Consider the following 10,739-nt stretch of genomic DNA (forward strand, 5'->3'; position numbering starts at 1 on the left):
CTAATATGATGACCGTGATGAAAGTATCTTTTTTCATTATAGTTAAAAATAAATTTGTATAAAAAAGTGCTTTGTCAGACATATGTAGCGCTAAATGATGAATTTATTAAATGCATCTCATACCTTTGAACAAATATAAGAACAACTTTTTTCAATTACTTACCTAAAAAATTAGCTGAATATACTGAATCTTAAATTATAGAGAATTCAAGATTGAATATTTTTCGCTTTAGTATGATAAGTATCTAATTTTTACGAGAAACTACGCAATTTGTTTGAGTGAATATTTAGATATTACAGTGAAGTCTTAATATCATTCCAATTTACTAAAGGATATTGGATAAGGAAAATTGAATATGACACGTGGCGATCGAAACGAAGATATATTGTAGAATAGCCGCCGAACAAAGAAATTACAAATTCGTGTTTCCCTGCAACACATTCAGTCATTCCGTGGATATCTTGGCATATACTAGATTTTTTTTGTTCTAGTTTCCTCGTGTTTCGTAAACTTCAATTCTTATTAGAAATATGAAGACACACTGGGATAAAAAATCTAGATTAAAAAAATTGAAACGTGGTGAGAGATATAAATAATATTTGCAATAGTTTCATTTGTTTTATTATGTTGTTTTTTTTTTTTTGTATATTCTTTTTTTATCCGGTTAGTATATATCCGGTGCGTGCGATATTACAGGATATCGTAAATGCTTGATGCACAGGATAAAAAAGCATATAAACGGTTGGTTTCATATTTATTGCAAGGATACGAGTCTGCACGGCTTTCGTTATATAACGATGGATGGATCGACGATGATCGAGAGTGTCCTTTGGTTTGCGGTAAGAAACTTATCGTTGTGATCTCTAAAAATCTGGACTAATATTTAAACAAAAACGATAAAGGAAACGTGTTGCGCTCTCGATAGGTCTGCGTATCGTCCATCATACTCTGTACTGTACTCATGCTACGTTTATGGGGTAATTATTCCAACAATCCCATAGTGACAACTCTCGATGTGACGAATCCGATTTGGGAATTGTCCTTTCCGGGCATTACGATATGCAATAATAATAAAGTTTATCGTCCACATGCTGAAATTATCGCCAAAAACTTGTAAGAGATTGCAATCTGTTTTTCTTTATTCCTGTTTTTTCTACGAAATCAGTTTAGATTAACTTTAGATCGGAGCTAAAAAAAATTTGATATCCCTTTAAGTTTAAGTTTATACTAGCGTGAATAAAAAATTGCGCGATTCGACAGATATATGAAGGGGTTCAGCATAAACGAGAGCGATAAATTTTTTTTTTCCCTTATGAAGCTGATACGACCTGATAAGAGCTTGATTGACAATGTAACTGCCAGGCAGATTCTCGATAGTCTTGACATGACTGTCGAAACACTCATGGAGCAGGTGAGTTTCTCGCATATTAAAAAAAAATGATTATTTTAATTGTAAGAAATATTATGTATTTCCGACTTGTGTGAGCTGCATACGCAGCTGCTATTCTTACAAGCTTTCCATTTTGGTCGATCAATTTGCGCAGCAGCGTGTGCGATAATTTCAAATTGGCAAAGCCATTGCTCAGACGACAGTGTAACAATAAGAGAAGACATTTTCCCGATCCGCGAGCGATTATATTCTCTTTATTAATAAAATTACGTGTTATTTAAGTGCTTAAAAGTGTGCGTTACTTTTAACATAAAAAATATAGAAGATAATATCTTACATAATTAATTCAACGTTTAATACACATAATAATATGAAAACCTGTTAAAGTTAATAAATAATAATACTATTGCTCGTCTACGCAGTTAATGCAGCCTTGCAGTGCATTATTAGTAAGATGCGTGTGGATCGGACAAATTCACGATTGCAACAAGATCTTCAAAACGGTGAAAACCAGAGAGGGTTTCTGCTGTTCCTTCAATTCTCATTACGATTTAAACGTCGCGCAAAGGTAATTCTCGCACGATATGTCACATTTACTCGAGTTAATCAACTGTCGGATCAAATTGTTAGTTCGAAATTTCAGCAAACTCGATGAACAGACGCGCGAGCCGCCAGATTTGAATTCCACCGATTTGGACTTTATTTCCGGGTATCTGCCGGGTGTGCATGAAATTCTGGTAATGGAATTGTCGTATTAATTCGAGCGGTATTTAGAATAAACAGATAGGTATACAGAGGGTATTAAACTTGGTTTGCAGAAAGCACCGGGGAGCGGTCGCGATGTGGGACTTGCGGTTGCCTTAAATGTCGAGCGAAACATGTACAAGGCTACTTCGCGCCCTTATGTAGGGGCCTCGGTTATGATACACGACCCCATCGATTTCCCCGACATTGGTGCACATATGGCTTCTGTGTTACCTGGTCACATTTTAGAGATATCCGTTCTCGGTATTTCCATGAAAAGCATGGAAAATTTGCGGTATCTTCCTGTAAAGAAACGTATGTGCTACTTCGACGAAGAGGTAAATAAATCCGATTTTGATCCTGTCATATTAAAGGAATACTTATGACATGCGAGATTTAAAATTTGACATGTTTACAATGGATACCTGTGTATATTATATATATATATATGTGTGTGTGTGTGTGTGTGTGTGTGCGCGCACAGGTGCCAGGTGAGACTCGTTACAGCTATCAATCGTGTGTCTCGGAATGCTTAGCGACAAATATACAGCGATTATGCGGCTGCTTGCCGTTTTACTATCCGGAGATACGTGAGTCGATTATAAATATTTAAATAGCAGATTATCATGATATAATAGATTAATTATCGTTATACATTTTCTTAATTCTTAATTTAATTTTTTCTGTTATATTTAATAAAACAAAATATTTTGCAACCAGATTCTTTAATGTGATAATTTAAAATATTATCTTCGACGCGTTAACAGATGAAGGAGTAAGGACATGTTATCTGACCGACCTTGATTGCCTTTTGAGTATTCAAAGTACGAAAACAATTTTTTAATTATACAATTGTATTTTATCGTAATCAAACAGTATATAAGGTCGGTAGAAAATTGCTACTTAATTTTTCTATTTTAGGATCGCCAGATTTTTGGAAGATGGAAACTTGCAAAAAGTGTCTACCCCAATGCAGCGATGTAGCGTACCGTATCGATACAGAAGACGTTCAGATAGACGATGCGGAATTCGACTCTGTTCTAACGTGAGTCTATTCATTTCTACAACATCGAGAATGTTAGCTTTCTCATGATAAATAATTATTTGTTTATAAATTACTTTTATAAATGAATAACAAATTTATTTCTACATCTTTTACAGACATGACTTGGATAAAAACAATATATCTTTCGTGAATGTATTTTTCCGTGATCGGTCATACGTCGAGTATCGTAAGGAGAGTATCATCAGTTGGGATTCGCTTCTCGGTGAGTTTTGAATCACCGTAACGTAAAAGAAGTGATCTCTTTTTGACTTTAATTTTTATATAATTTAATAAAACCGCGCGCTCGATTTATTTCAGCATCCTTCGGTGGGATCTTCGGCCTCTGCTTGGGCGGTTCAATGATAAGCATAATAGAATTGGTTTATCTCTTGGTTAAACAATTTTTTAAGATACAACTTCATAAAAAACGAGTGCAATCGCGCACAATTTTGCCGCCGGCGTCGGAAATGTTTCAGTCAATTCCCGCGGAGAGGAGAGAGATTCAATTACAGAAACCACAAAGCCATAAGGAATCGAACGACAAGCGTGTCTTTATCACGGGGTATCACTCAGCCTTTCATCGACGTGAAACGGCAAACTTTGACAAAGTATATCACGATTCCGTAGATGATTAAGAAATGCTTAACTTTCATAATTGTTTTCTGTAAAGGATGTACAACGAACTACGCTACAGTGGGAAAGAAAAACGAATAGAATATTAAGACGCGCGAGAGCGACTCTGCTTCTGGTGCTTCTAATTTAGACGACATAAGCGTATTTGGTAATTGTTGCCTGGATATAAGAATCGAGTATTGATCACCAGTAAAAACCTTGATGAGCGCATTACTCAAAAGGTTCATTGTCAACGGCACTCTATGGAATGCTATGCCAGAATAAAAATTGTTAGCCAATATCGTATTGTCTTCAGTGACATTAAATTCAGCGGATACAATAAAATTGTTACGATATTCTGCGCGATCTCTCGAAACATTCAAAAGAGTTGTAAAAAACAAAAAGCTAATAAAATTGTTTAATGTAATTTTATTATCGTATTTGATACGAGATCATTTATTTGATATATTTTACCATTTGTAACACTTATATCCGCTACGCTTTCTACTTCGCCGAAAGACCGAACAACATCTTCGTATTTCTGATACCAATTATATCATTCTGTGATGAATATAAAATTTTCGGATATCTGTACATGCCGAGATTTAATGGAACAATATCTGTAGAATCGTTTGGTAAATTGTAAATCAAGGACATTAAAAGCACCGACAAGATAGGAAAAATTATCTGAAAATATGTATAATGAGATGTTAATGATAGAAATTCCAATGTATTGCAAAGAAAAATATTAATAATGTAATGTGTGCAAAATATCTGTAAAGAAATTATTGAGGAAAGATACATACAATCATCAATAATATAGTTATATTCTTCCTCGTATATGTGAATTTCTTTGCAAATACAGACATTTTCGGTCCGGAATCTTCCCCTTAAACCTTTGATCCTACGACAACAATTTGAGAGTGAGGTATAATTCCCCTTTCGCGGTCGTAGCATGAGAGGATTTTTTGTCGTAGAATAAGAGGTCCGACTGTAATGCTAATATTGATTGCATACATAACATACTTCCTGTAACTTTGCCTAATGGTGCTGTAAATAATTCATTAAGATATCTCTCACTATCTTCTTTCTTCACAATTCTAGGACAAATAGCAAAATATAAGAAGTTAGCAATAAAAATTCTAAATAATTTCAGGAAACATACTTTAGAAAAATTTGTTCCAAAGTATTCAACGATACGCTTATTCCAGTAACCCCTAATTTTGTCTTTTGACTTTCTACTTTATCTAATGATTGTAGCAGAGAATCAGTATATGGCACATTTAAAACGATCTTTTCAGTATCGACGTAAAGTTGTTGCGTCCTCGAATCAAATTTATTTATAACTTTTTTAGGAACGCACTAAGATTTTGTTGATAAGGTAACTTCTATATGACCATGACCTAAAATAAAATAAAAAATTATAATTTATTGAACAACACGATCTAAATTATGTATCACATTTAAATATTGGTAAATTTAATATAATATCTTACTATATTGTTTTTTCAAAAACATTGCGGTGCCATAACTTTTAAGACGATCTAAGTGTACTATCGCGATTCTAGCCCCAAGTATATCAACTTCTTCCATATTATGTGTACTAGTCAATATTGTTTTCTCTCTTCTGAGTTTCTGTCAAAAAATATTAACGATGTACGACATGTAAAACATATTTTAACATATATACATATATCTAAAAATTTTATTTTAAAAAATCAGATAAAAAATTTGTACTTACTAATATAAGATCCCATGTGTCTCGTTTAGTTTCAGAGTCTATTCCCGATGTCGGTTCATCTAAAATTATAATCTAAACGTAAATTTATTAAAATATCAATATAATAAAATATACATTATATATTTATATCAAAACTTACACTAGCATCACCAGTGAGTGCCATTCCGAGGCACAATCTTCTTTGTTGACTACCAGATAGTTTGCTAAAAAGAAAATCTTTTTTTTCTAAAAGCTTCAGCTTTGCAAGTAAGGTATAAACATCTTGCTTGACTTCCTCTTTGATCTTAGTCTTAGCTTTCAACTGCCATAACATAAAAACACAATTGTTCTTATTTCATAAAGATTATTGTTATTCTACCAAGCCAAAAAATTCTATTTGTTCGAATACATTTAAATCTGGAAAAACTATGTTTTCTTGAGGACATAGACCTAAGTCCTTTCTAATACTGTGTAGATGCTTTCTTATATTTTTGCCATTTATTAATACTTTTTCTTCCGTCTCACTCGTCGCATCTATCAAGAAAAAAAAATAAATTTTTCGCAAAATAACATTGTCATGTTAAGAATTATTTTGTGATGTAATATAATACCTGTTAATATAGACATAAGCATGGTTTTGCCTGCTCCATTATATCCAAGTAAAGCAGTAATTTGGCCTTTGTAAAAGTCCACGGAAATTCCTCTCAGTGCATAAACTTTCTAAAATATAATAATTTAATACTAATATTAATAATTAATTTAATAATACCTAGTTTCTTTTAGTTATTTCTATTGTGATAGACAATATCTCTATAATTTAGATCAGACAGATGATATCTTTTTTTTTTATACAAATTGTATGGAATCTTCCAGGAATGTCTAATTTTATACTTTATGGTACTTGTATTATATTGTTCAAAAACAATTCCTACTACAGAAAGTATTGGATTTTGCGCCTGAGAAACTATATAAGCATCTGTCATTTCAGTTTCATTAGAGAAACTTCTCATACCTGCATACCTGTATTGTTTTCCATCCATTGTAATTGATTGGAGTTTGATAAGCAACCACATGTGTGTGACTAATGTGATTTATAATTATTTCAAGTTCGAGATGCGCACAGTAATGAGATTTTTGGCAGGAGTCGTAAATCAAAGTAACATTTATTGTAGGTTACTTTATGGTCAGTTTTCAGTTCAAAAGAATGACCAAACATAATGACCATGAAATCCATTAGTGTAGAGAGACATTTCTTTTAAGTCTTGGCGCGCCAGTGGAATTGTATGAGTTTTCGCTAACGTTCAGTAGAAATTAAGGAGGGAATCTCTTTTTTTTTGGTTTAAAAAAAAACGACTTTTTTGGTAATTTTTTTTTAGCAAAATTATGCAGTGTTTTAATTTCATCTTTTGCGTATGTTTTCATAATATATTTATTTATTTAAAAATATTTTTCTTATTAAAAATATCGCCTGCTATTCCTTCTCAACTATGATGCCGCGTGGAGTGCCTCAATCGCTGATTGACACGATATCAACCTTTGAGATCATCTGAAACAAAAAATCAAACGGTGTTTTTTTTCTGTATACATATAGTTATCGCTTGACTTACAAGTAAGCAAAAAAAAATTTTTTAAGGAAATGGCGACTTGTCAAACTTAAATAATTGATTTTACTTATTAATTATAGATAATAATTAATTATTTTATTCGAAACCCCCCGCGCGCGCGCGCGCGCGCGTGTGTGTGTGTGTGTGGCCACAAGAAGAAATGTCAATTAAGTGTGCTTCTAATAAATAATTCGTTAATACTTTCCGTCTTAATAAACTTTTTAATAAATGCCGAGCGCGACCTAAAATTTTCACAACATTACTCAAGATGATGACCTTGATAACATAAGTGAAGGACATTGAAATCGGGGGTGGCTCCGATATCATCCTAAAAGTAAATAATTACCGCTCGTACAAATGATTTTTAAATAAGACTTTATTTAAAAATAAGGTATCTTGTTATTTCCTTCCTCTTTTTTCTCGTCTCTTTATTTTTATAAAGTTTCTTAAAATGTTTTATTTTAATAAAAAATTTCATATTTATTTATTTAATTTAACATTTATTTAAAGATGCCAATTTCTTTTTGTTTTTTTCCTGTTTTTATTTGATTGCACATCATCCATAATATCTTAATAAATCCATAATATCCATAACATCTTAATATCATAATATCTTAATTATATCTTAATGTTCGTGTCCATTAACAATAAAACGAGAATTTTTACAGCTTGAAAATATATGTATGTCGCAGCTGTTACAGGAGAGAGGGATGTATTTCATCTTGAACGAAACCAAACAATAAAACAAGTTCTTCAACAATGGGTTGATAGAAAGTTGGATGATTCGACAGGGAACTGACATAATAATTGACTGTAATAAAGATATATTTTCTTTTGATATTTATAAATATACATATATTGTCTATTTCAATAGTTTCATTTTCTGCAATAACTATATATTTATTAGCAACATATAATCTCTAAAATTTATTAACAATATATTGGAGAAATATATATTACCTTCTAGGAAAATAATTATTGTAAATATATATTTGCTTGATAAATTATATACATATAATTTTACATAATTACGGTTAGCTTACAAATAAAAAAAGCATTTTCCTAAAGGTAATACAAATTTCTTAAATATATTGTTAATTGTATAAATTATTTTGCTAATAAATAGTTGACTTTAATGTGAAACTATCGATGGAGATAATATACATGATAAAGATAAACCTGTTGTTGCGTTCTGCAACATTATTTATGTTGAGCAAGAAAAGAGTAAAATAATTCAGTGAATAATTACTTGATTTCGATGAGCATAACAAACACACTTGCAAGGAAAAATATAATTCTTCAAATCTCCTAATCATATCTTTATCCGCATTAGACTGCAACAAATATAACTATAGGTTACAGCGTTACATAAATAGCGGTTTATGTATCATTTCCGTTAATTTCGTTCCGTCAAATATTTTGCCATGGGGAACCCAGTCATGAAAAAGCGGAACGGAATCATTTTGATTGGTTGACCTTCCATTTAGTTTCTTTTCCGTTATTATTTCATTTCGCTATTTTCTTCTCCATCGGGACGCATCCTTACGATCGGAAACTCGCTGATCGGAAACGCATCTTTCCGATCGCAATTATAAAAATTTTATAATAGGTGCCCTGAAGCAGATCTCGAGTTTAATGCAGCAACAATCCCGAAATATCTCGTGTCTCATTACCAAGGAAAAACACTACAAAGATAAGGCAAAAAGTGATTTGACTAAGAAAATCAAAGATTATAACTTTTATATCTTTTTCATTTAAAACTTTTATATCTTAGATTCTGTGATAAAACGGAAAAAAGAATTCGCGGAATAACTGATTTGAAAATAACTGAAACTTATTGGAGGGAGACTTTTATTACATCGCAAAAGATTGTCAATCTTGTTTCAAATATAATTAATCGAAAAGCAGATGGGAAGAAGAGAAGATTAAATTTTGTTGGATGTTTGGAAAAAACTCTGAATTTCAAAAGTTTCGATGATTCGTCATTGATGAAAACAAATTGTGTTGTTTTAAGAAGTTTCTCGTCAATATACATTCGTATTATAATTATATAATATAATAAGTTGGCGTCAAACCTTTGACATTTAGAAAAAAATATTGAAGGATAAAAAAAGAATGTTGTCTATATCCCCCCTTGAAAATTCGTGGATAGTTACTTGGATACTTATATATAAGAATCTCTTTTTCTCTCCATTTCTCTGCTTCTTTCTTCCATTATCATCAATTAATACTAATTTATACGAATTCTAGGAGCGCAATCAGTAAAATTATCTAAAACTACATACCTAATACGTAAGACAGGAAATAAAATATTCTATGACAGTTTGAGAATGTTCTATGACAGTTCAAAATGAAGTATCTAGTTTAATTAGTTTAATCGGTGCAAAATGTGCATGTATTTCCTTATCACCGCCAGTCGTGGCTTAAGGTAACGGCGTATTACGATTAACTGTGATTGGGTGATATCGATGTCCGGAGGCTGTTGCTCTTATCACGAAGCTGTTTTACCACTGTTTACTTGCAGCTCTCCACGTGCGTTGATCGATCTTCGTAGTAGAAGCCACCCAAAACCACGAGGTCATGTTACGTTCAAAAACTTCTCCTCTATATCCTCGACATTTCTTCTTCGACTCTTTATTCTTATCAACACTACAAAATTAAAATAATTTTGGGGAGCCGCCTTTCCAGTCTTTGTTAATTAACAATAAAGACCGCACGTGCGAACTGCATGTTTTTAAACATTAAAACTCTCTTGAAACAAAATGCTGAACTTTTATCACAATTTCCGGCAATAAAAATTTTCTTTCAAAAGAAAAATTTTTTAAAGAAACCATCACCTTCTTGCGGTTTCCGTTGAGCAACAACATGTACGTTGTTTATTTAATTAATGGATAGATATTATTAGAATTAGACATAGAAATTTATTAAAATATTATTTATTTGAATGTTAATAGCACAAATGATTTTTTGAGAAAAAAACGTACACGTTGGCCAAAAGTGGATTTTTATAATTTTTCTTTTCTTTGTCTCTTGCCTGAAATTATTTTGCATTTTTCATATATATTTTATATGTATTTACAATAAATTAAGAAGGTTAATTATAATTAGCAGATTTATTTTATTTATTTATTCAATTTATAATTTGTACGCGACATTTAACAGACGAGTCAAGTCGACAATATGATTCAAATGAACAAATTCAATAACATATATATTTCGATAATATATTGCTCACAGATTATTTTAATATCATATACATGGTGGCAACAATTTTTTATCTTTTATGCACAGAATAATGAGACAAATCAATTGGCGTAATTAAAACACATAATTATGTTAAAGTAAAAATGTGTAACTGCTAGTTGCAAATTCAGATTTTTTTTTAAAGATAACTATGTGTTTTCTTTACACCAATTGATTTGTTACCCCAACGGAACGGAACTCACACAAAGTTAATGCGACAGCTAATCACAGCAAGGGATAAATGTGCCATGGGTCTGGTAGTCATGAGAAATCAGATCTCGGGCCATTGACAAGTAAGAGGTGGTTAGGAGGTGGAACGAGTTTTCAATTGGTATTCCGCCCAGAATAGGGCGGCGAATCCAATATAACAACCCCTGTTG

At 31.9% G+C, this 10,739-nt stretch overlaps 1 protein-coding gene and 1 pseudogene across 1 annotated transcript; one reads left to right on the plus strand and one right to left on the minus strand.

Annotated features, from left to right (window-relative positions):
• The first annotated feature begins 76 nt into the window (after positions 1-76).
• On the plus strand, positions 77-3,882 carry LOC140674741 (sodium channel protein Nach). Its single transcript, XM_072908509.1, has 11 exons — positions 77-840; positions 927-1,114; positions 1,262-1,412; positions 1,814-1,959; positions 2,035-2,128; positions 2,210-2,477; positions 2,618-2,725; positions 2,903-2,959; positions 3,057-3,180; positions 3,297-3,403; positions 3,499-3,882. Exons 1-11 carry the CDS (start codon positions 715-717, stop codon positions 3,813-3,815), a joined length of 1,686 nt encoding a protein of 561 aa, XP_072764610.1. The 5' UTR covers positions 77-714; the 3' UTR covers positions 3,816-3,882.
• LOC140674742 (ATP-binding cassette sub-family A member 17-like) lies at positions 3,822-5,696 on the minus strand (annotated as a pseudogene).
• Between the last annotated feature and the right edge of the window lie 5,043 nt (positions 5,697-10,739).

Source organism: Anoplolepis gracilipes, chromosome 16 (assembly GCF_047496725.1).
Source record: "Anoplolepis gracilipes chromosome 16, ASM4749672v1, whole genome shotgun sequence".
In the NCBI taxonomy this organism is placed as follows: domain Eukaryota; kingdom Metazoa; phylum Arthropoda; class Insecta; order Hymenoptera; family Formicidae; genus Anoplolepis; species Anoplolepis gracilipes.